This window comes from Panulirus ornatus, chromosome 59 (assembly GCF_036320965.1).
Source record: "Panulirus ornatus isolate Po-2019 chromosome 59, ASM3632096v1, whole genome shotgun sequence".
Lineage (NCBI taxonomy): Eukaryota > Metazoa > Arthropoda > Malacostraca > Decapoda > Palinuridae > Panulirus > Panulirus ornatus.
The window spans coordinates 2,787,898-2,814,374 of NC_092282.1; the positions used below are offsets into that span (position 1 = coordinate 2,787,898).

Below are 26,477 nucleotides of genomic sequence, written 5' to 3' on the forward strand. Positions count from 1 at the left end.
CAAGCCCTACATATCATATTCTTACCATAAACATGTCAATCATATTGTTATTCGTCATGTGTCATCCGTCATCACACCTATTGATGCAAACATTCTATATTGAGTATCTTTTCACCATTATTATTATTATTATTATTATTATTATTATTATTATTATCATTATTATTATAATTATTATCATTAATCCTATCATTTTCATTATCATTACTATTAGCAATTATCTTTACCATCAACTGCCATTCACACACAAAATGTAAAATGAGGTGCATCATTTATCAACAAATCATTAGCAACATTATCAGAGAATACAGTACCCCAGTGGTGGTTCGTCTTGCTGGAGTTTTGGTAGCAGTGCGTCTTTGGCTAAACTCTCTCCGGGCTGCCTGTAAGTGTTGAAGCCAGTACATCCGACTCTGGGGTGACGATGCTTCCAACACAGTCTCATCATTACCACACCTAAGATATGAAACAATACTAAATTCGTAGTACTATACATACGTAACAATTCTTATTATGACACTGGAAATTTATATAAGACGCTAATATACTTCATTTAAAAAACAATGATGTCCTACACTAAATTAGAGGTGGATATTCAGACTTCAAAGAATGAGACAATTATTATACTATATTTCATAAGTATATCCCAAAATTAAAAAAAGATGGTCTATTTATGTATCCAATCCACAAAGAAAACATAATACAAAATAAAGCATTTGTATTCACTATATAAGGAGCTTATTCTAAGCCAGGTGTTGAAGAAAGTTTGTACTTAGTGGGTACTTGCATGGCTGTGGATTCATTTACCCATTATCATCTGGAAGTATGTAATCCTGTTCTATGAAACACGTGTAGTTGCAACTAGGAAGGCCCAGAACTTGCAAATATAAATCTTGCCAATTCTTTTAAGTTATTTTTGGATTTACCAGAAAGTTTCAGAAGAAAATTATTTAGTCTTCCTTCGTGTGCATTCATTTACTCAGGGCAACAGCAGGTAAACTAAATCAGATAGCTATAACAATGACACATTTCTAAAATAAAATATACGAAGAGTCAAGATGTCAGCCCCTAAGGAAAGTGAGATTTCCATAGTTTTATTGTAGTCCAAACATATTTTTTCTTATTTTAAATCTTTTAGTTCGATATTTTCCCTCACCTTCAATGCCCTGCCCACTTTCAGATTTAGCTAATCACCTGATTTCAGTTAACTTCAATGTTGTGAGAGTGTTCTACACAACATGCTGACTCCTATAATTTTCTTACCTATTCTAATGTTAACAATGCCACAGACCTAAAATACACAACTTGCACATTTATCATTGGTAGTAGTAATTTTCCCTATCAGTTAGTACTAATAAGTCAGAGAGTATCTGGCCAACCAACTTACTTTATATCCACTTCACAAATGGATTTAACAAGTTTCCTGTGATGGTTTCGCAAATAAGATTCCTAATACCACAAAATCTATGAGTGCAAGATCAGTCAGAATTGCATTAAACCTGCTGTGTCTGCAGGAAAGCTCATATCTGTAACTATCGTGGAATCTGGGCCAAAAGTTGCTTAAAACAGTCAAACTTATCAATACTACCAAACACCCTACTTGGAAGCTCTTCTCTGAGCTCTCTACCATTATCTACCTCACTGTAACTTAGAGGGGGGGAAAAGCAAAAATCTGAAAAACAAGTTCGTCAGCAATTCAACATCTGATCCACCAATGCCAACTAATCAGCAAAATAATGTTATTTACAGTCATGTGTGGTTCTCACCTGATGGTAAACTGCCCTTCATTCTTGTTCTCTGGATCAAAAAAAAATGTTGCAAGTGATATGTCAATCATTCCAAGAGGTTCAGGGTCATTCTTCTGCTTGTAGTAATAAAGTTTGCATACATGATCAGAATAGACAAACCATCGTTTCTTGTGGGAGCTTCCCAAGCCCTTCAAGGCAGAAACATTTATCTTATTCGGTGACGATGACACTTTGTACAAATAACCTGACAATTTATAATCTGTCCTCGGGTTGGTGTCATTCGTTTCAACTTTTTCCTGAATTTTGCCGAGGTTGTCAGGGCTCCTAGTCCTGCTACGAGGTCTACCAACATCTTCCGCTGCATCCGTCGAGCTCCCAGTAACAGGCCCGGATTGGGATCTCTTTCTCACTATAATCTTGCTCTCCTCTCCCTCTAGCTCACTAGGAGGTAATGAATCTGGCTCAATAGACTGATAAAACATATTTCCAGCGAGATATCCATAGAAATGCAACGAACTTTACGATCATGGATACAGTGGAGCGTCGAGTGATTAGGGTATTCATCGGCGCCGCCCTTCCCGTGCACACGTAAACAAACACCTGCAATAGACGCCGGGATAAACACTGGCCGACCGCAGCCCGAGGGGAATTCGATCCCACTTCACAGACACTTCAACCGTTCTATAATTCTGAAGAGCAATTACTTATACTTTACGAGCACATGTAATAAAAATACACAAAGTACTCCAGATGTGTGCCTGCGTGTACTCGTATATGTTTATGATTAAACTCGAAATACACACGGCTGCAAGCCAGCACTTCAACAGCAGTAGAAAAAAAAAACGAGAAATGGGAACAGTAAAAACAGAAAGGCTGGACATCGCAAATAAAAATCGAAAACTGTTCCATAAACTAGGCAGGAGTAAACTGTCAATTGATGAAAACAGCTTATCAAACATAAATTCTGAAGGAGGCTGTAAGAGCATGACAAAAAAAAAAAAAGGTGAAATGAATAAGTTCCACGTTGTATTAACATTGGTACATTGGAGTTATGAAAACGACTTGGGAAGCTTTGCCCAACAGATTATCTCAACATTCACTCAGTGTGTAAAAAACCCTCGAAATGTTGCTCAAGATATCTATCCTTATCCATTTCGAGTCAGAATATATATATATATATATATATATATATATATATATATATATATATATATATATATATATATATATATATATATTGAAAATCTTGTGGCCTTAGAGCTCACGCTTTATAAAAACGTATGTGGAATAAAATTTGTCTCCTGGACAATCGTCTACGGACCTACAACCCGCATTTCACGAGCGGATAAAAAGAAAAAGAAACAACCTATCATTTCACAATATAAGTCAACGGGACTTACAATCCCACCAGTTACAAGAAGAAAGCTATGGACTCACCATTTGCATAAAAAAAAACACGCAAGTCGTGTAACCCTCATCACACAAGCGAAAAGGTTTCTGCGGCTGATAATCTTGTTCCAGAAACACGATGTAGGTAAACAATTTGACATCATCCAATCCCCCTTTTCCCAAATATATATATATATTCCTTTTTTACAGCAAGACATTGCTCAAACTGTTTTCGACCTCACACATGTTACTTGGTTTGATATCAAGAACTTTCCACCTTCAGAGGGATATCAACCTTTTCAGTCGTTATGGGTTAGTTCTTTTGAAAATTACGATGCGGTACATGCAAAAACTGTAGCTAAATGGCTCCACTTCTAATAAAAAAATCTACAGATTAAAGATATTTTTCAAAGGTAATTCTTGAGTTATCACAAAAAATTAGTTGACAAATCATGAAGTGTAAATGGCATGGTTCTCAGATGGAAACTGTTTCAGACTAGAATATGTACACAGTATAATGAAAATCAGAGACAACCAACTCATCATATTAGAAACTTATGACGTCACAGTTGAAAACTGAATTTGTAATCAAAATTCATGAAAGGAGTTCATTATGGCAGACCCCCATTTCATTTCAATGTCCCTTACACTTGCCCACGATGCAAAATACAAGAATATGTGATTATAACAACAGTAACCTATTTCATAGAATAAAAAAGGTTCTAATAAGGTTTATCCACTAACGTTCTATGTAGAATCAACAAAAATTCTGATATTCCAAGCAAATTCTTGTTGCTTATAGACTAAAATGATGTATGACAGTGTTACTCTGCATTACGAAAATGAGGCTTCGAAAAGCTCTGGCGGTAACCCAAGGTGCTGACGGCGCCCTGCTGGCTGGTGACGGGGTACAGGTGAATACAGAGTTAACTACAAGAAGCCTCACGGTCTGTTTTCATGTACCGTGCGGCCGGGACAGTGTATCCTGAGACGGACGGCCCGGGAGGGAGGGATTTTCCGGCGGCTCGAACGGACCCGCTGTATGATCTTGGGACTTGCTTCGAGAGACTTGACCTTTCGAATCTATTTTGTAATACTGATGCTTGTCAGTTCGTTCAGTTTTGGCTAATTCTATCATTTAATGTTACCAACATGGAAAAGAAGCAAAGAATGATGAAAAACTGTTCATCATATATTAGGGCAACGCAGCAGACAAAATGGACTAAGACATATAAGCGCGTCATTTCCTGACCCCTAGATATGATACTCTCTTGTACAAAGAGTTTTGAAGAATGTTTCAGTGGAACATATCAGAAAAGGTTAATCTTGTAATGAAAACATTGGTACTATCATAAGAGCAATAACAGAGGTACCAAGAATCAATATTGCGATATCCAGGATATCAAATTTTATCTCAAAGATGCTATCTCAAATTTATAATAGCTGGGAGGTGTTATTCAGGTTTTGTTTAGCATGTATGTTTATTTGATCGTATAGATTCATAAGTATCATGGGTATTCTGGCTTCATTTTGATGAGTGACACTGTAGCGTCATGCTCCTATCTGCTAGAGGAGGGAGGGATGAGGAGCGGTTGGAGGTGTTGAGAAGTGTGTCACGCAGGTTGAAGCCGACTGGACCACTTGCTGGTGTAGGGTTCCCGGCGGCCGACAACACATGCTGCCTGGCGGGAGATGCCCTTTAACCGCCATGTATATGTTATGAAGAATAACGGAAATGTGTAGTTTGTTCGTTTGCTCGTACGACTATATATATGAAAACATATAAATGCTTATCTATGGATGTGTATTTGTAAGTGTAAACATATGAACGTACTTTAGGTTTTCATTCAAGTCTGCCAGGCATAGTCTAATGTAGGGCCCGGGGAGTTGACCGCCGCGCCCCTAGGGCCAATAGCCAAGACGTATGGCGTTGCAAATTTCCCGGAGGACAGCTGGCCACTGAGAAAGTCGAGATTTCTTCTACTCTCACATCCTTGGCTTTCTTTCTTACTGACGCTTATATGTTGGAATCTCCAAGTAAGTGTTGTGGAAGACAGGTCTTACAGGCGTGCGTTCGGGTTTAAAGAGCTTTTTGAATAAGCTTCTGTCTAAGCCTCTGTGAGTTTAAGTTACCAACCTGTCAAGTTTACAGGTCAGGCATCAGGTCGGCGCATGGCTATTTGATATGCAGACTACCCTCCCAACTGGTACTGTGACGCCTGTTACGGGTCTCATCTTAATACAACAGAGCAAATGGCAACACAGTTCATGGTTTAGATACTGCTATTGTTATGTCGTGTTATCTTGAGCGAGAGATATTGACCGATGGACCAACATAGCAACTAATCCTTACATATACAGATTCGAATCTCATTATGCTGATGTTCAGTTTGGTGGATTTAAGCTTTTGACGATAGGTAACGGAGGAGTTACATTTTTTAACTACGTGTCTCCAAATACTCTTGATTATCGTATCCCGTGACAAATAAATCGTGTAACATTTTTGCAAGTCCTCCAAGTGCTTATATAAATTCAGAGCGGGTTATGTTAGGGTTTATATAGTTTCATCTTGTTTCATGTACATACACTCTCAGGACCGCTACCCTATTAACGGATCATTTCCGCTCAGTCTGTGTCCAGCCTGGGAAGCAAAAGACACAGCCCGTCCGCAAGTCGTGTTCATCCTTGAGAAACAACCCCCTGCTCGTCAGCTATTCGTGTTCATCCTCACGCTGCCCGTCGACGAGTCACTTTAAGGTTTCAATAAAGCCAGGCTCGCCTGTGCCCCCCAGCCGCCTTCACAACCCAGGATGAACGGCGATAAGGACGAATGTAAATAACAAGATGACACCACCTTCCTTAATGACTTGATCTATCAGTGTTGGGGCGTGACCTTAGTCTGTCCGTGTTACGACCACGGTCAGCATGCCTTAGCTCACCAGCTGGGGGCTGGAGAGTGAGGGCCTCGACCGCCTGCCTGACCTCTGGCGAGTAAGGTCTTGGTCAAGTATGGGTGAGGTAAATGTGTGAAGAGGTAAATGTCGAACACAGGCAGGTGTGCGTGGTCGTTGCACTGGCCATCTTAACCAACATGAACGACTGACCTTCAGGACCTGATAAACCTACGATGTTTGGTAACAATTTGCTTATCTTTACATGACAGGGTCAGATACTGCAAGGGCATGATGATAAGAATCAGGTCCCGCGAGATAACATACCGCTTTTAGTTTTCACTGATAACGCTGGTGCACTGAGGACGAGTTTGTCATCCATTACTTGATCCTGTTATCTGTCATATACTTGAGATAAGATTAGCCTCATAACACCTATCTATCTACATTGTGACGAGTCGTTCACCAGGATGTGCCTGTACGTATGTGGGAAGTTCGATTTCCTGTTACACTTCCTGCACGGATCAGTAACAGTGCGACACACTGGCTGCTCTCTCCTCTCATGCTACCCTCCGAGGGAATGTGTACGTGATTACCTTACCTTGACAAAGGTCAGCAGTGGTCAGCGTCCGTGGCGCCCCCCACGGTGCACCTGCCTGACCCAGGTGACGGGTCGCCTTCACCTGTCGCCCTCCTCAAGGCCGCCTAACCCCAGTATGACGCGCGTGCGTCGTAACCCTACCTACATCTCAGTCATGCCTGTGCATTTCACGTACACTTTGACCCCGTGTACACGTCAGCCTCGCCCGTGCATGACACCTGCGGCAGATACTGAACATAGGTCGATGTGTCTGCCTGAGGGAGGTTGCTGGCTTAGGCAGGGCTTCCCGCATGACCCCCCCAACATTATCGATCGCTTCGCTACGTCAGTCCCACAGACAAACCTTATCATTGGGCCAATATTCTTGACCCCTCCCCTCCCCTCATCATATGGTTTTTGCTAAACGCTTACTATTGATCTTATTAAAAAAAACTCATAAGAAAAATCTATGATAATATGTCGGTCATATAACGGGAAGCGGAGTCTGTTGACGGGTAGCAGAGTTTAGCTATAGTTGGCTGGTGATTTGGGCTTAAGGCCTATCAACTGCCAGGGTCATGAAGGCCGTCAGCTTAAGCTACGTCCAACAACCGGCAAATCTTTTAACACCATCTTCAGGCGTTGAGGATAATTATAAGACCACATACACACTCTCACTATGCATGTGGCCCATGTTATAGTTATGGTTATGATTAACGGCCCCCCCGAGCTACAGAAAACGTTTGTTGATCATACGGACCGGGGACTCTACTAAATGTATCTAATATAGACGAATGCCTTTCATTAGAGCCCTAAAATCATGAATGTCTGATTCCATAGCAGTACGGAACCTCGGAAGAGAGATAGAGTTTATCAACCTTGTTTTTTCCTGCCTTTCATATTCACATCACCCGTATTTACTTTACTCAAACCCAACAGTCAACGATCTAGGAAGATATTCAGAATTTTACCTGAAGCCACCTGGGCATGACACAGCTCCCTCACGTGTAGAGGGTCTTCTTACCTCATTCAATATATATATATATATATATATATATATATATATATATATATATATATATATATATATATATATATATATATATATCGTCCCAGGATCATTACACCCGTCGTGTCAACGTACATACACCAACCCAATAATCCAATAATCTATACAAGACCTACATCAGGTGTTAAAATAACTCTTAAGAGTACATATTATGCTCTCACATACGGTTCAGAATTATGATTTACACAATCTCCTCATAACATTCGTGTACTATAAAGAAAGCAATTATAATATGGCAAAACTATATCATTAATTGCTAAATCAATTTCATATATATATATATATATATATATATATATATATATATATATATATATATATATATATATATATATATATATATATTCAGCATTTCCTGCCAAATTCAGGAACGGACGAACAGCGGCATTACCCTCTCCTGTGTGCTATCAGGTATACAGCACCAACGCAAACCAGAGTCTACCATCCACAGTGTGGTCAGTGTTCGGCATGTTGACAAGTAAGGTGGCAGACCTGGCTGTCATGTGCTACAACCCTGCCAGTCATGCTCACATCTCTGAAAGCTTCACCAACATTTCTCCTAAGTAAACACCAACCACTTAAATGATTCAGACATAATCCTAGGAAAATATTACACACACACACAAACGATAAGGAACAGCTCACATGACTGGCTTTCCAGTGTATTCCTGTAAACAGTAACGTAGACACTGGGTAACAATTCTTTATATCCGTAATTCGACTGTTGATGTTAGAATTATTACATTCCTAAGATTCAAATGACCTCTTGAGGACAGCGACGAACAATTTGGTAACACTCAGGGTAGGAACTCGGAAACAAATAGATAATAATTGCCTGTGGTAAAGCCTTCCCTCTATGTTGTTCGAATCCTCTCACTGTTAGCTTTTGGCGGCTTTGCGGTACTAGCAGTACTGGCTGTGTGTAGGTGAAAGGCCGTAGCATTGCAGAATGACGACCACCATGTTGTTCTGGCACTGTAGGACGACCACCATGTTGCTCTGGCACTGTAGGACGACCACCATGTTGCTCTGGCAGTGCAGGACGACCCCCGGGTTGCTCTGGCACTGCAGGACGACCACCAAGTTGCTCTGGCACTGCAGGACGACCACCAAGTTGCTCTGGCACTGTAGGACGACCACCAAGTTGCTCTGGCACTGTAGGACGCCCACCAGGTAGCTCTGGCACTGGACATCTTGGTAGTACACCCAGCACAATCGCGGGCAGGTTATGACACCAGCGACTGACGTGTTGGACGGAGGTCTTGTGATCACATTAGTGAGGTTTTACGAAAACCACTTGTTCCCATCTTCATGACACAGATCATATGAAGTAGTACGAGGCAACTCGTAGATTTCACACAACACCTGGCTACTCTTGCCCTTCCAGTATCTGACCTGCCGCACACTAAACATACCTCAGTATTTTTCATTTTCTATTTTCCATCTTTTCCTATCGCCTTACCAACAAGGTTACCTCCCACAACCAGGGTATCAACACCTTGTCTTTCAAATTTTACTTTGGTTTTCCCCCCATCAGGCAGAGAGCACCTACATCACTCGGTCAATACATGAAAAAATACAGATTCTTTGGTCATCTGCGTTGCAGACAACTTACTGGTGGGAGTAGTGTGTGGTAGAGACATCCATTAAACCCAAGGAATGTGAGTAAACAATACGAACGTGATCAATTTTATTACAGCGCCATTTAGTTCTGGCAGTAACTGTGGGAGTGAGGTAGACAGCACTAGACGCAAATGTTAATCTTGTCTTCAGTGATACTGGAACACCATACATTACAGTAAACCTAAGCCAGGAAATCCATGAAACTGGGACTGAATGTAAGTTCAAATATAAAATAATCAAACACCGTCGCATCCTGTATAAATACTCATCACTGAAGTGTACAAGACTGCAGTTCATCAGTAACAATCTCACATTAAACCTTTGCCCTACATGCTGTATTCAGTAATGAGTGATGATAAATATATTTGGCTTCATAGTATTTTAAGTAACTTCATTACCTCCTGGTCATCTTCCGCTACAGGGACAACAAACAGCGCTGCCTGTCACAAGCAAATGGTGGGGGGTCACCAGGAGCCTCTCTGGAGGGGGACTGGGTTGCAGTCTCTGGCTGGTGCATAAGTTATGTCAATCCTTTAATGTAGACTCACAACGGTAGTGGTACTGTGACGCTACTCCAGGGTTCCATGAAAGCTTTCATAACACTAATATTTAAATACAATTAGAAATAAATGAAGATTATAAAGATAGATCTATAAATACACATGAAAGCATAACAAAGCCTCGCTGACACCTCCTAAAAGTTAAGTGAGAATAATCATCCACAAATCTTCAACTAAATCTTGTGGTAGTTGCCACTATGGTGCATGTCGCTCCACCAGTGGGGCTGCATGAGTATCCTGCCTCTTGTGGGTCAGAGAGGCCAACTGTCAAGTCTTAACGCCCTATCTAACAGTTTCCTATGGCGCACAAAGCTAAGTGTAAATGCCTATTTTCTCTCACCCTGCACACTGCAGCATAAGCCTGCCTTCTCTTAAACAAAATCCAATAGATACGACATTGATCAATTTGGATGTTACTCATTTGTAAGGGTTAAACGAGAAGCAGGTCTAATTCCTAGGATGGCTGTAAGCTGCCAAACGACTTTTATTTAAGGGGCATTTTAACAGCCCTTTAGGTTTGTCAGGCCAGGAGACAGCACACACCAAGATCGTTTTTTTTTTTTTCTAGCACTGTCAGTGGTATGTTGTTACTACGGTGAAGAGAATATTGGAAGTCGTAAAGTCCCAGTTGATCAGCCTCTGAACCTTATGGAGGAAGGGTTGCGGGTGCGACGGCGTGCACACGAGCCACTGTTGGCCAGCAAGCTGACCATGCAATGTACCCCAGCCGCGCTCTCTATGACGGTGCTACTAACACGGTTCTCGGGCAACAAGAAGCCATGCGTGCCTTGGTCAGGCAGCTCAATAGTATAGGAAAAGGGAATTCCCAATTCCCCATAAGCCCAATCGTCAGTGGCTCCAGAAGCTAAGCCATAAAGAGGTCCTGAACCACCAATGTCATAGTCAACTTTGCCTAGAGATGTCTGCTTCACTGTGTCAGTAAACGCTTTAGCAAGACGCTTCAGTTGCATGGCATTTGAAGGAGCATTTCGTGTCCATCCCCAAGGATACAACACCGTCTGGCCAAAGCTGTGGAAGGTTATGAAGAGGTCGATGTCTGGTATGGTTCTCATCATCTGCTGGAGGCCGAAGGTCTCGGGTTCACTGAAGGCATTAACGCCCTTGTATGTTTCACTGCATGGGTTGGCGGACGCCCCAACTCCCCACTTGAAGTCCCAGTTGCGATTTAGATCTACTCCTTTGCAGCGCTCCGAAACACCATTATCGCGACGATTTTTCCTCCACAACCTGAAACAGAGATGATAAAGTCACGGGAATAAGACTATACTAAACTTGATTTATGTACTATACAGGAAACTATGAGTTTATACTTGTAACACTCATCAGCATGATATACGTATGGCTCGATAAAACAAACAAAACTCCAGTTTCCTTAACTAAACCATACTTTGATATAACCATTGAAGTGATGTAAATGGAAAAACACGAATTTCAGAAATCAGTTTCCTTCAGTGTACTGACCTGGCACTTTGAGAAGAGAAGGAGAACTGGTAGCCATCGGGGTTGGCCACAGGGACTATGTACCATTCAGTGACCTTGAGCAGGTCACGCCACTCAGGGTTGGTGACCAGCTGGTACATAAGGAAGGTGGACACAGCTGGGGAGATCCACTCACGGGCGTGGATACCTGAGGGAACCAGGACTTCTTCATTACCAGCACCAGACACAACTCTAACAAGTGAAGTATCGAGAGAGTATTGTTGGCAGCTCCTGATACTTTCCATAAATCATACTTCTGAAGTGACAAGTCTGGCAGAAAGGGATTTTGGATCAACCGCTGGAGAGTCTGTTGATTTTGAATTACGGAGGTCTACAAGTTCTGGGTTTCTTCCATTCCATTCTTATCCACACGCAAAAGATGACTTTTCATTCGCAGTGTAACCACAAGCAGGTGGAGTCTGGTAACGCATGGAAATAAGGCTCTAAACTTGTGGGACTAAAGAGTCACTATAATGTTCTTCAGGTACCTGGCAGAGGACATGGCAGTGGATGGAAATATGGGAACTAAAGCGAGTCATAGAGTGGAAGAAAGGGCTAAGGTCCTGGATGTATTAAGGAGCCTGTGTACAAAGGTCTGTGTCTTGTGTAGGCAAAGGTGAGTATGTCTGAGGGCAGAGTAATCGACCAGCAGTGTCTGAATGTGAATCTTAAGCCTCGAATGCAAAGGATAGGAGGATGGGGTCGTTGGAATTGAAAAGCTTGAGGATATGTATTGTGAGTCGGGAAACAAGTCCAGTCTAACGCACAGGGTCAACTAGGGTGTGCTAAGATGATTCATGCATGCGTAGAAGGTGAGTAAAATAAAACTACCCGAGAGAATCTGTGTCAGAAATGGAGAGAGCAAAGAGGAGGTGACGAGCAAGAAGATGGGAGGATGGTGTGAAGGAGGCTATGATGTATTAGGGTATGGACACTGAGGAGGGCAAGAAGCAGGCACTGGACGACATGGAGTGGAGTGATGTGGTACAGGAGCAGTGATGTGCTGTTACTGGGCTGAACCAGGTCATGTGCAAGAGTCGCAGTCAGGTGGCATTTGGCTGCTGCAGATGGAAAGCTCTGGTATTAAGTACCGTACACATGACAGCTAGAGACTGTATATGTACAAATAAGGCACCATTAGGTCGTCCCTGATGCTAAAGCAAGAAAGGCGATAAAATAAGGTAAAGTATTTATAATGAAGCATCTATAAGACCAAATGATTTGTGAATAGTTGGCACATTACCTTAACAGAAGAGTCATCTTGAAGTGGGTGCACGTGATATCTAAATGGTCATTCTAGTCGCACACAAGTGTTCTTGTTGAGAAATCAACACAAGGAAGCTGTATCACTAGTGTGTTCCATGCTCTTACTCCTGCAAACAACCTACGAACTTCAGGTCTCTACTCACACAACCAAACTACAACCTTCACGCTCCTACTCTTACAACTAACATACAACCTTCATACTCTTACTCTAACAACCAACCTACAACCCTCAGGTTCCTACTGCTACAACCTCCCTACAACTCGGTCTCCTACTCCCACTACTTTCCCATTTCAAAATGGCTTCATTAAATCGGAAAATCTTCCTCACCTCCTTCGATCCAAATCTTCTTCTTCTTGACACCTTGAGAGCTGGGGTCATTAATGCGGAGGACGAGCACCTCGCGCCCCTCCACGGAACGGGTAGGTGAGGCCACTTGCACCAGGTCACCGCCAGTAGAGTTCAACCACCCGATGAAGCCCTCGATGTCATCCATGTCGTGATACGAGGTCCAGTCCATTGGCTGGGCTGTGGAGGTCGTGAGTTCATGATCAATCACACTCACATAACATGACGCATTTCAGTTGACAGTATTGACATTTAGCAAATTTTGGGAAAACATACTGTTGAGGGGATGCAGGGGACCTTGAGAACATAATGAGGTAGTCCAGTAATATAAAGAACCTCTCCCCTCAATAATGGCCTATCCGTAACCTAACAACCTCGTTTCTCAGGACATATATCATGCACTATCCTCCCCGTAAACTGATAATGGTTGCACAAGCGAACAACCCTGTACACCTGCAGTAAGCACAGCGTGTGTATGCATGTGATGACACGAGCTGTGGGAGAAGACAGACCTCACACCCTCAAATCTACCCTACCGGACGGTCTTAACCACCAGAAAGAATTGGGTGGTAGGTCTTACCACGTACGAGACGGTGCGACACGACTTACCTGCTCGCTTCCTCCTCCTCTCCTGCATGTGGGTCCTCTCCTGCTCCACCAGAGCCATCATGTCTTCCACCTCGACAGAATGGCCGATGTCTGCTTCCGCCAAGGCTCTCACGACCCGGGTACTGGCGCTGCCCTCAACCAACACCTGCCAAGATCGTCCGTCACACGTAAAACTTACATTCTCCAGTTTGTCTTGCAACAGCCCGGACACACGGGTCTAGGGTATCACTGTATCCAAACTCATTTTGAACAAGTATATTACAGTATCATCATACAGGGGCGTTCATGAGAATTATGAGAGGTCCAGGTGCACTGTGGTGTGTCAGTGTGTGTTACCGGGGCATCCCAAACATGTATGGTTATTCTGCAGTAATCTGAGGCATATCAAGGAACTTAGTCGAATGTCAGGGCATTGTGAGCAGCCATGATGCATCTCTGAGCGTTCAGGATCATGCAGGGGAAACAACAGTATTTCTGGGTATCCATGGACGTTGTTGTTGGGGGTGTTAGGGGCATTGTTGGATGGACAGATATACTGACTGGAAAAAGTATCAATTTCAAGAAACATTCCTGGGACGCTAAGGGGTATTTTTAGATATTTAGGGACATTGCTGAGTATTCAACAGCGTTTTTTCCCCCTTTTGAAACATTCTAGGGAATTTTCTGAGTGCTCAGGGTCATTTCTTTTTTTCTGGGGGAAAAGAGGGGTTTTCACCGCCAGATCTGCTTACTGAGGGGATGTCAGGGCAGGAGGAGGTGGGAGGTGTGCTAACTACAGGTACCGTACCACACTTACCTTGCAGTGGTCTGCGGTTCCAGCCCACACATCGACGTCCCCATCGTCCTCCAAGGCGCGCACCACCCTGTGGTAGGAGGGCGCCTCCACACGCCACAGCTGTGGACACCGACCAACATGTTAAACGTCTACACCATCATGACGTCACTGTGTGCACCACAGACACCACACAACACACATGTCACATCCACCACTACTGGCCTCTGTGTGTACTGCAGCTCATTATATGTATCATGTAATGAAATATATCGAGGATTATCCAGTAGTTCATGTATTATGTAGATGGAAATAAGAAGCTCTAATGGCTAATAAATACCCCAATATGGGCATGGGGAGTAAATAATAATAATAATAATAATATTAATAATAATAATAATAATAATAATAATAATAATAATAATAATAATAATAATCTGTTTGTAGAAATCTCAGCAGTTGTGAAAACCACAACAATAGTGAGTCAAGAGACCACACCAGTTAACCAACATTCGTGAACAATGAATAACAAAGGCAGAGATCTACAAATTTACTGGCGAGAAGAAAACGAATGACGGGTAACCGACCATTTGTGTCAATTGTTGTTTAATCAAAGTTACTGCCATATATATATATATATATATATATATATATATATATATATATATATATATATATATATATATATATATATATATATATATATTCACGAACATTATTTTGAAAAATAATGAAATTTCAAAGGATGGAAGAGAAAGGTCGACCTCCCTGTGTTGTGAGGGAGGAAGACAACGTAAACAAGTTTAAAATATGACACAAGAAATCTTATCAAATAGGACCCCACGTATTGAATATTCTTCCCCCGTGCTGTACAAACAGGTCATTACACACACACAAACACACCTGGGAACCAGCCTCAGCTTGCACAGCTGCCACCACCATAGCGCACAACGCAATTATCGCCCTCATCTGCAAGAAAGATACGGGGGGGTTAGCACACTCCTCACCACCACAACCAACATGAGAACAACAACATGCATATGCAACATGGCAGGGGCACAAGATTAATCATGTAGAAGAATAAAAATTCAGTGATACAAAAAGTAGTAATGTGTGGTCAACATATATGGCAGGTAGCCTAGGCTTACTTCCTGGGCACGACGGTATGACCCCAGTCTGAGCATGGGTATGAAGACCTTGGCCTCTTGACCCAAGTTATCATACCTAAGGAGGTTGTTCCGTCGTGCTCAAGGGCCGTACCGTCGTGCTCAAGGGCCGTACTGTCATGCTCAAGGGTCGTACCGTCGTGCTCAAGGGTCGTACCGTCGTGCTCAAGGGTAGTACCGTCGTGCTCAAGGATGCAAAAGATGACACAGTTGACTCAAAAGTTAACCAAAAACAACAGACATGATCACTTCAAACTATCACTTCTGATATCATGTTACCAATCATCAGCCTTGGTATTAAGGTATTGATTTCTCTTAATATACAGAGAGAAAGTATTTTACTGACACCATGCTTCAGCGAGGTAGCGCCAGGAAAACACACACGAAAAAGGCCACATTCGTTCACACACAGTCTCTAGCTGTCATGTGTAATGCACCGAAACCACAGCTCCCTATCCACATATGACTCAATAAACCGCAACAAGCAACACAGTTACATGTACCCTTACCACATACATGTCCACGCTGTTGTCGCAATCATGACAATTATGGGGTAAATTATCATATTACGAGAAATAATAATTCGCGAACACCCGAAGATGATGATGATGGTACACCATCTGCACATCTACAGTTAAGTTCGCTGGCTCAGCAGTGTCAGTCAGGTGTGTTGTTGCTGGCTTGACACCCAGCGAGTCAGGTGTGTTGTTGCTGGCTTGACACCCAGCGAGTCAGGTGTGTTGTTGCTGGCTTGACACCCAGCGAGTCAGATGTGTGTTTCTGCCAAATACTGACCAAGCGGCGGCTGACGGTTGTGGCCTCCTAGACATCAGGGGGTTGTAGCCTAAAGTTATACATAAATAATAACACTATTTTCTTAGTCCCTTTGGGATGGTAAGTAGAACTCATGGGTGATCGAAATGAATCGTAAATAATCACCAGAATATATTTGACATTCTTAATGGTATACTTGTAAAGATCCGTCAATGAGGTCTATCCTATAAACTCATAGTTTTACTGATCCTTTTCCATAGTTACCTTACCAACCCGGGATCAATACATATTTCCATGCATTCTTATGAATCGATCGTATCAATTTTCAAGCATACTGATGTATTATTTACATATTACATCTTTATCTGATCTGCCAGAGCATTCCGGGCTGCCAGGCGTCGCCACATCTCTGAGTGTCAAAATTCGTCCAGTGGGTCTGGTAGCTTATCCTCCCGCGACACACAAAGCTTCTTCATCACCTTCAGGACAAAGAATCAAACATCTGTTTTCAATAAAATGTTTCAATCACATACACGTCCCACTGACTGGCTATCACACCTACACCGGTTGACCCTCGACCGTGACTGGTACGGCTCGTGAATTTTGGGGGTCACGTGTGGAAAGGATTGGGGTCATTCCAGTCACTGGTTACCACTCCACCATAGAAAAACCTATTTGTTTCAGTGGTTGTATACCGCCCCCTTAAGTGGCCTGCGCCTTCTTCTACTACACACGACATTTTCTTGGCATGTATATTCGAGGAACCGTGGTGGTGTTACGTTCATCAGAATCTTCTGCCACATCTCTCGTGACATCTCTTACTCATCCCGTAAAACATGAGACTGGAGTAAGTGATGAAATAGAGATAAACATATCAAGAGGGAGCGAAAGAATACTTCCCACGTATTCCCTGCGCGTCATAAAAGGCGACTAAAAGGGTAGGGAGCGCGGGGGAGGGGCTGGAAATTTTCACACTGGCCGGGCATCAATACGTACTGAATCATTATATGGTTAGGTGAATATTTACATACGTGATGCAACACAGACACAGGCCACGGCTTCCTCTCCTTAACAAGAGTGTCACATTTCTTCCATCCACGACGATGTGCTAACGCTCTGGGCAAGGTCTTCGACCCGCCATTTCTTTTCCTTTTTGTATAACTGTTCTACTTACGGGGAAAATAACAACATACGTGACGTAGGCTGGCTTTCACTGGCTCTTTCCACTCATACCAGCAAATTCTAAGCCATTATGAGACGCTGTTTCTGCTCTCACAATACAAGTAGTCACACAATGCCATACGAGGAGGGACCAATGGTGGGTCCCACTATGGACTCATACCAGCGATGTATTGAAGACTCGTCCACGAAGACGATGAACGCAAAGTGACTCTGCGTAACACATGCTGTTGACGGCACGTGCTGAGGGGACACGGAGGAGGGGTGGGTGGGGGAAGATACACAACGTGACTGCGTCATACTGTGTAGAAAGCGTTACGGATGTGGGGCGGTGGTCCTGGCGCTCCCACCATCACCAGCAGTTACGACTCTGGACTGTTCCTCTCTGTGCTTGGCTCGCGCGCCAAGGGACGTTATGGTGGCAGGCTCAACTCTGGGACCCGGACAATATATTACCAGAAAATGTTCCACTGCGGACATACGAACACACATATGATCCACACACACACACACACACACACACACACACACAAGACTGGCTCTATTTTCACTCCATGTATATATGTGGCTTTCCCCGCAACAACTTTCTTTTGCAACTGCATCTCCACCATTGCCTCCTTCTCTCTCTCTCTCTCTCTCTCTCTCTCTCTCTCTCTCTCTCTCTCTCTCTCTCTCTCTCTCCTTCGCTGTGCCCCCATTCCTTGTCTCTGTGCCAACATCTCAAACGTCATCGAGAAGAAACGGCTCCTAGGGGTGGTGGTTGGATGGGCTGGGGGTGGTAGGCGGGAGGGTGGCGGGGATGAGGCGAGTGGAGGTGGGTGGCTTGAGGGTACAGGGGGGGTACGGGCAATGGGAAGACTGGGGAGGGAGGAAGACGGGCAGGATCAGCTGGTAATGGGACCAGGTGGACACCAGCCAACGTCCGGGCTCAACCACACACACTTCGAGGTACGGCGGTAGACAGGCTGGCCAAGTGCTTCCCTGATCACCACTGAACACATGATAATAATAATTAATAATAATAATAATAATAATAATAATAATAATAATAATAATAATAATAATAATAATAATAATAATGATAATTTCACGATATAGTTCATGTCTGACAAAACTGTCTGACTCATTTTAATAAATCTGAAAGTAGACCGGTTGATGCCATCATCTAAATATTCAGAAAGCATTCGCTGAAGTTTCACATCAGAGATTTCAAGCATACGTTAAGTCTTGTGGTAATTTCCTTTTTTTTTTTTTTTTTTTTTGGCAGCCACAATACTGGTCGACTGACCGTCAGCAAAAAGTTGTGATTAACGGTTGGACGTAACAAGTGGCGTGCCGCAAGGACCAATCTCATGATCGATTCTTTCTCCCATGTATACATATATATATATATATATATATATATATATATATATATATATATATGTGTGTGTGTGTGTGTGTGTGTGTGTGTGTGTGTGTGTGTGATACGGATAGAGGGTTCGTTAAAAGATCTCAAAATTCGTAGACGACATTACGTTGGAAAGCAAAGTTACAACATGTAGTAAACTTCCACGGTTGACACCCGACACAGACACACTGATGGACAGTGTTGGTCACCTGTGCGAGTGACGTCACACTGGTGTACACCGATCAAGGCCCCACATAACACATGTTTCCCTAAGCTTATGTGTTCCATATTAAGAGGGTGGAAGGCTGTCGCATCCCCTTGTAGGTGGAGGAGCCAGCACCATCCTCCGGCCTGACATGATGATAACACAGACAAAGAGAGACAGAAATCTTATCTGGAGGAAGATTAAGATAAAAAAAAAAAAACCCGTCTCTCACACAGGCGTCTCTACCACAAGATTATCTTTCCACGTAGTGAACACCTCGCCGCCTACCCACACGGGGTTCTAGATACCGAGAGAAGATACGAGACGACTCATACACTGGCACCTCCCACTCACTCCTGGTGCTGGAGTGTCGGGCAGCTTCTACCGATGGGGTGGACACCAGACCTGTGATCTGGGCTCCTTGGTCACCCCTCTTCCCCTTAGCGTCCAGACACGCCTCGTTCACCTCTTAACCTTGACTTGATTTAATCGTAACAGACGTATACCTGGAAGAGGGCAAGATGACCGTGAGGACAAGGAGGTCCATGCTCCACCTAGTGATACAATCATAACATTATCTGGTCCTTCAGCATCATACACTGCTGCTGTACTGTGACATGGTCCTTACAGCCACTCATCAGAAAGACGCATGACGTCCGCCTAATTCGCTCAGTATCTGATGATCCTAAAACCATGAGTTTCTTATACTGGGATGAACACACCGTTACTGCTTGTGGTAAGCCCTCGCCACCGCACGGCTCAACGCTGTTCTGAGCGAGTGTCCTGATAGCCTTGCATACTTGGTACCTTTAGCATCGAAGGGAACATATCTGAATACTCATCCTGCGGCTGACGCTACAATTCAGTGATACATGAGCCTAAAATCAACGTCTCCTGACCTCAAGCAATGGCCTTGGTGTGTGGCTATACCTCTCTCTATCATGACCTCTCCTCCTCTCACCTTCACTCAAACTATCACCCTCACCTAGCCTGCTTGCCGCTGTGTGTGTGTGTGTGTGTGTGTGTGTGTGTGTGTGTGTGTGTGACTGTGTGTGTGTGTGTGTGTGTGACTGTGTGTGTGTGTGTGTGTGTGTGTGTGTGTGTGTGTGTGTGTGGTGATCCAGCAATCGAAAGCAGGCTGAACCTTTCACTTTCTGTCGTCAGGGGGGAAGGTTCCTCTAGCTTTCTTTAATGGTAGGATGCTCCAGTCGTCTCTTCATTTATAATGTCTTTCTTTAGAACAAATAAGAAAAACTCTCTTTGCCAAAACTCTTTTCCTTCAGGAGAAAATCCAGCACCTTTCTTTTCCTGTTTTCCTTTGCTCTGGAGACGAAGAAAAAAATCATTTCAGGATTTCCTTTGGCCAAAACAGATATGAAAATCTTTACATTTACATTAAATTCATTTTCAGCGCGAAGGGAAAACAAGCATTATGAATATTCATAGACTCGATATGTAAGACAGTTTCCTGGACTTTCTCACCGAGAGAGAGTGATGTTCCCGAGCGAACAGGTCAGCCTCTACCGAGTAACCCTGAGTTTCCTTTGAAGTTCACTGAATTAAAAACAAAACACTTACGACACTTTGGTCAAGGAAAGAGAGTGTGTTCGAGCGAGGTACTGCTCTCCATACCCAGGCTGGCTCCGTTGGCCAGACAGATCCGGTCTCGCGACACGAGTGTTATTCTGCAGGTGGATGATGGGTCCTGCTGGAGGCCTCCACTCTGTCATCATGGTCCCGGATCTGACTCATGAAGCACCAGCGAGCGAGCGAGCATGACTACATAGGAAAACCTGCCTTATGACATTTGTTTCGCAAGATCCTTCAATATATGGTAAACCACGGCAAACTAATGCTAAGCAACGGGTGAAGCGAAGGCCCATAGACACACGAGACGTGTGTTAGCAACATGCGACGACGCTTCCTCCCCCATCACCTTACCAGGTTCTCCCTCACTACACAAGGCCAGCACCAACGTATATAAAATCAGCACCACTGCCTCCTTACCGCTCCACAACACAAGGTCAGCACCACTACTACACAAGGCCAGCAGCGCCTCACCCCAGCACCAGTACCACACTCTATCCAGGGCCACCAGCACTGCCCCTGTGCTATACACCAGGACCACAGGAACACTAACTACCGCGGTGGTTCTCATGAGAGTTGTGCTAACTTTCTCTCGCACGTCGGCCACGACCCCGGCTGCTGGTGGAGGGAGGGCAGGAGGTACACGCGGTAGAGATGCCCAGGCGTGTGAGGAAGGACATGGGGGGAGGGGAGGGGAGGGGATGTCATAAACCTGGCTATTCGTCTGTAAGGAACGTGATGTTTGCTCTTACGCAATATAGGGTGATGTTTGCCTCGCCAGGACTGTGTGAGGAGGACCAGGGTTATAATGTTTATTGTTCTGGGCCATGTTGGCATTGCGTGTGTGTGTGTTACATGTTCACCGTATCTCACACAGACACACACACACACACACACACACAAGGGCGTCACATCCCTCACAAGTCTCCTCCCCTCGAAGTACTGTGGAGGAGGGACGGGAGATGTAAGGTCGCCTCTGTATACTTGAACATTATGCATTCTGAGGCTTCGACATGAATGAAGTCATTGTATCCATTCATTCATTCATAACCACACACTAGTAAGCTTGAACTCAAGCTGACACAAAGAGTTCACGCCGCAGGTAAGCTGTCGCACCTGTGATGGACGTCAGCCCACCAACCATCAGTATCCACCTCACCGTCAAAGCCACGCACGGTGACGGCGTCACGCACAACACACACTGACGCCCATGCAAACTGTCACACGGTAACCAATACACGAACCAACCCAGCCGACCCACAGCCAACCTAGCTGTTTATCCTCCTCTTTTGGGGGGTTAATCAGTGAATGGGTACGTGGGTACGGGACTTTATAAAGACAATTCTCACTCCTGGAACAAAATCACCAAGAGTCAACACACGTGACATACACTGGTGCAGATTGCGTCACAACTACATCCTCTGGGTGATGTGTGCGCGGGGAACCAAGCAGACGACTATCCTTGAAGACGCCGGAGAGGCCGTGGCAGACGGTAATCCTCGAGTCCAGCTTGCTAACCGTGGGAGGCAGACCCCGAGAAAGGCCCGGTACATTACCCTGGATACCACCGGCACACGCCTGGGTGTTGGGACGATCCCCTCCACCCTCATCTGTGTTTCTGAATGTGTGTGTGTGTGTGTGTGTGTGTGTGTGTGTGTGTGTGTTACGAAAAAAGACACGATGGTCAATGTAAGTCTCGCCCCGGTTGTGTGTACGTAATGTGGTGATGATGATGATTTGGCGTAGTGAAGGATGCATGCGGAGGGGAGGAGACAGAGGTTACATAATGAAGGTCGCTCGTTGGTGCAGAGCATCAGCAGCAGCAGCAGCAGCTGCTGGGGAAGTCGTACCACCCAGCACAGCCTGCCGATGACCGGGAGCGAGGGGTCGGGGTAAGGAAACACCAGACATCCACTGAATGGTGAATTATGGATGGGTGCATCCATGATGATGAAAGGGGGGGGGAGGGGAGGATCAGTGCGGGCTAACAAAAGGGTTAGGCCGGAAATGAATGCCACCTTGAGAATGATGGAGGCGCGCCGGCCGGCGGCGGCAAAAGCTCTTGAGGGTACTACGTCCGGGTCCACATGTGGCAGCCAGACGGCACGGTGTTCCTGTGGCCAGCGTGAGAGAGAGAGAGAGAGAGAGAGAGAGAGAGAGAGAGAGAGAGAGAGAGAGAGACTGTCATGATTAAATGTTTTTGTTTCATTTCTGTAAAATCCTGAGCGCCCGCTTGATCGAGCTCAAGACAAGTTGGAGTGCGTCATCCTATTGCCCGGAGCAACATGGGCTACGTCACCTCACATGTGCTGTCTGATCTGTTCATACATAAGGTAGACGACGTCCTCTTTTGTGTCCACCAGCCTAAGGTGTGGCCCGGTAGGCGTGGGGTGAGCAGTGCCGTTCACCTGCTAACCACAACAATGGCTGATTGCAAAATCACAAAAGGGCAGTTCGGATGAAGTGGGTGACCCGTGGTCTCGGAACTGGGTTCTGGACCTGTAGAAAAGCAGTTCGGGCCACAAACTTTCGGTTCAGCGTCACTGAGGTTCGGTTGTGGACGAGGCACGGCGTGGACACACCACTCTGGGAGAGACTCGGGTACGGAGGGTGTAGCACACGGCAGCCTACTTAGTGTGGTTTCTGGAATCATGGAGAGTGGCTGGCGAGGCCAGGTGTTAACCACTTCCTGTGACAGTTGACTGCAGAGTTGTGGACAGACTAAAGCACTAATAGCAGAGGCGCTGACCACTGTGGCGCTGGTGGTTGAGGTGGTACCAAGTAAGGTTCTGGCAGCTGAGTGAGCGGTAGTGCTGCTGGTTGTCACCCGGACGTTGAGGGGAGGCGGGTGTGGTGGTGACGGTGGGGCACTATAGTTCCCTGGCTGAGGAGTGGGGTTTAAACAGCTGAGGTAAAGGTATAGTTAAAGTACTGAGGGATAAGGAGCTGGTGAATGATGTGCTGAGGGCTAGGGTGCTAGAAGAGGTAATGAGAGTTGTGGGTGAACTGAAAAGTAAGGTGCGGATACTTGCAGTATATGAGGAGGAGGTGGTGTGTGTGCTGGCGATGAAGATGTACATGGTAACAATTACGGTGCTGAAGGCCAAGAGACCGCGCGGGGATAACAGAGACATCTTAACATTGGCTGAGGTCAGAGGGGCCGCTGAGAAAAGAGGTCAAGGAGGAAGAAAGAAAAGTGAAAGTAAGATGTGTGGAACAGGTGTGGCATGGGAAATATGTGGTGTGGTGCGGTGGTTGTGGAGAAGGACAGTAGTGTGGTGAAGAGCAGGGTAGTGTGGGGCACAGCTGGTCTAGAGGCGAGGCAAACAAGAGAAGATTGCTGCACGGGAGATCTGAAGGAACCTGGTTGGAGAGGTGTTGTAGACTGGCAGACGATGCAACCGAGGAGAGTCAGAGTCGGAGCAGCCGGTGGAGTGGTGGGAATGGAGGAGAAAGTGGAGCTGCAAGACTTGAGGATCCTGGAGAGAGGCGACCGAGGCAGTGAACCACAGGCATGACGGAGGAGGAGGAGCGCTGACGAGAGAGGAAGACGTAGGTAGTGAGAGGCCTGACACCAGGCGAAGGTCACGACTCACAGCCCTGTGTGAAGCACTGGAGAAAGTTCGCCTCGGTGTGTGGCGTGGGCGGGAGCCAGGGTCAAGCAGGAGACTGTGGGCGTGGGGGAGGGGCACTGCAGCAGCGATCACTCTGGTAAAGGTAGGGGAAAAAGAAAGCAGTTGATGGAAAGAGAAACTCACGAGGTGTGTGGTACAGCGGTGGAGCGTGGGAAGAACAGTGACACAGGTATGAGGGAGACTATGGAAGCTGTGAGGACGGTGACAGGTATAGGATGTATGGGACGGTAGCTGTAGAGGAGTGTGGGAGGAAAAGGTGGCAGCTGTGGTATGGGGGTAAGGCAGCAACTCTGGGGTAAGGTGTGTGAGGACGGACAAGGACATCGGAGGGACTGCAGGGGATGGGGATGGGACAAGAACAACAGCAGACACGCAAAGAACATCAGAGGAGACGTGAAGGTCGTGGGGGAACAAGGTATTTTGCGGACAATGTACGTGTATCCCGCGCGCAGAGCCACCAGCAAGCACGGGACAGTTTTATGCTTCGTAACCTCATCAATTTTGCGCTACGTAACCTCATCAGTTTTGTGCTACGTAACCTCATCAGTTTTGTGCTTCGTAACCTCATCAGTTTTGTGCTTCGTAATCATATCTAAACAAATTACCATATGGGTCGAGGGACATTCAACACGTCCATTATATCAGCCTCTCCTCCTGCCTACACCCATGCACCAGTTACAGTATCACTCGGACCGGGCCGGACTGCAGGTGACTCCAGCCGGGCCGCTAGTGGGGCACCACCTACACTGCTCCCCACAGCGACACCCTGGTAGCAGCGTACACACAAGATCTCCTACCGGTTTATCAGCTGGACTTTTAAAAAGCCTGGTTCCTTCAAGAAGGATTTCCCGTAACCAAAGCTCTTGCAGGTTGAATCCTATTTCGTTGGGAAGGCATCTTCTGTCCCCATACTTTATTCTCTTTCCATGCCTCTATTTGTGGGGACTTCTTCTCTACGGCTCTGCTGTTCAAGGAAAGAAGATGGCATCGTCACGGTCAATCCTCGTGTGGTTGGTCTCCATAAAGAAACTATGGGAAGCAGCAGCCAGAAGAGAGGCAAAAGTCCAAGCTTTAGTTACAGGGACACACGCAGACAGGTTCACGACAGTAGAGGCCGAAATTATACATGTAGAACAAGAAGTGGGCAAGCAAAATCATGACGTGAAGACATAGGCACGACTAGACGGAGGTGATGTCTGGATAATCTACGAGACAGGTGGCTTTGATTCCACTCTGACCATTTCCTTCTCTGACGCACGAATTCCCCGTAAAACCTCTCACTCACTTAGGAGGAAAAATGGAATTTTCCCACAGATGCAACCAAGCAGCCAGGACACAAGAAGCCGTAAACTCCACTCATTCTCCACCAGCCTACTCTCCGAGGAAGGTGTCATGCCTCACTTTCACTCACTCCTGTGTCGTAAAAGGTATTGAAGTGCAGGAAAACCTGACGACAAAACTAAATACTCTCCATGACCACAGTGGTAACGCTGATGACCTACTGGTGTGGCACGTACAAGCTCGCCACCCGGTACGGTCCCCGTCCACAGTTGGTCTCCATCGCTGCAGCCGACCACAAACTTGCTCTGGCATAATGTGAACCAATTAGAATCAGATTCTCTCTGATGCCCGATCATCTTACTAACCAAAAATAGACTTGGACCTCTCTCATTCAGAGCCATATTACTCGAAGTAAACAAACTTGGTTTAAGTAAAACTTATCAGTAAGAAAAAGATACGACATGAGGTTCGGTGAGGCTAGCTTACACACACACACACACACTACCAGTCAGGTACATGCTGGCCTTACAAGACAGGCGCATCTACCGTGTTTACAACACGTGATGCGGCAGCCTACTCCTGCCAGTGGGACCCGCACCGACTCCAGAAGCAGTGACACATGAGACATTGGCGCCTTCCTCCTGCACCCTAATGTCTGGCACAGGTGCTAGTGTGTGTGTGTGTGTGTGTGTGTGTGTGTGTGTCAACCTTCACAAGCCACCCTCCTCCTTGTCCTGGCAACCACCTCCTGTTATTCCCTCGGTACCCATCTCCTCTTCTTCCTCTTCCTTCAGTCATCCATTCCTCTCCATTCTCGACCAGTTTCGCTCTTCCCACCTCCTTCAACTGCGTCATTATCTCTGTCTCTTGACCTTTAACTTCCCCAGGTCCTCCACGTCTTCCTGCC

General features: G+C 45.3%; 2 protein-coding genes across 11 annotated transcripts in view; both read right to left on the reverse strand.

The window, feature by feature from the left end:
- The window catches only part of LOC139767128 (TBC1 domain family member 2B-like), a 168,233-nt gene extending 165,903 nt beyond the window's left edge, over window positions 1-2,330 (reverse strand). For both annotated transcript variants that reach the window (XM_071696139.1, XM_071696138.1), the window contains exons 1-2: window positions 1,767-2,330; window positions 315-456 (exon numbers count right to left, since the gene is read on the reverse strand). In XM_071696139.1, coding sequence (XP_071552240.1) covers window positions 315-456; window positions 1,767-2,230 — 606 coding nt within the window. In that variant the 5' untranslated portion in view covers window positions 2,231-2,330. The remainder of the gene's footprint in view (window positions 1-314; window positions 457-1,766) is intronic.
- A 7,024-nt stretch (window positions 2,331-9,354) lies between these two features.
- LOC139767329 (carboxypeptidase B-like) overlaps window positions 9,355-26,477 on the reverse strand; it is a 46,274-nt gene continuing 29,151 nt past the window's right edge. For 6 of the 9 annotated variants that reach the window (XM_071696644.1, XM_071696642.1, XM_071696635.1 and 3 more), the window contains exons 2-7: window positions 15,257-15,322; window positions 14,378-14,476; window positions 13,582-13,726; window positions 12,955-13,152; window positions 11,343-11,508; window positions 9,355-11,108 (exon numbers count right to left, since the gene is read on the reverse strand). In XM_071696644.1, coding sequence (XP_071552745.1) covers window positions 10,493-11,108; window positions 11,343-11,508; window positions 12,955-13,152; window positions 13,582-13,726; window positions 14,378-14,476; window positions 15,257-15,322 — 1,290 coding nt within the window. In that variant the 3' untranslated portion in view covers window positions 9,355-10,492. Of the gene's footprint in view, window positions 11,109-11,342; window positions 11,509-12,954; window positions 13,153-13,581; window positions 13,727-14,377; window positions 14,477-15,256; window positions 15,323-15,501; window positions 15,553-19,421; window positions 19,491-21,074; window positions 21,191-26,477 lie in introns of those variants that run through there. The other 3 variants (XM_071696638.1, XM_071696640.1, XM_071696637.1) reach the window with 3 other exon arrangements.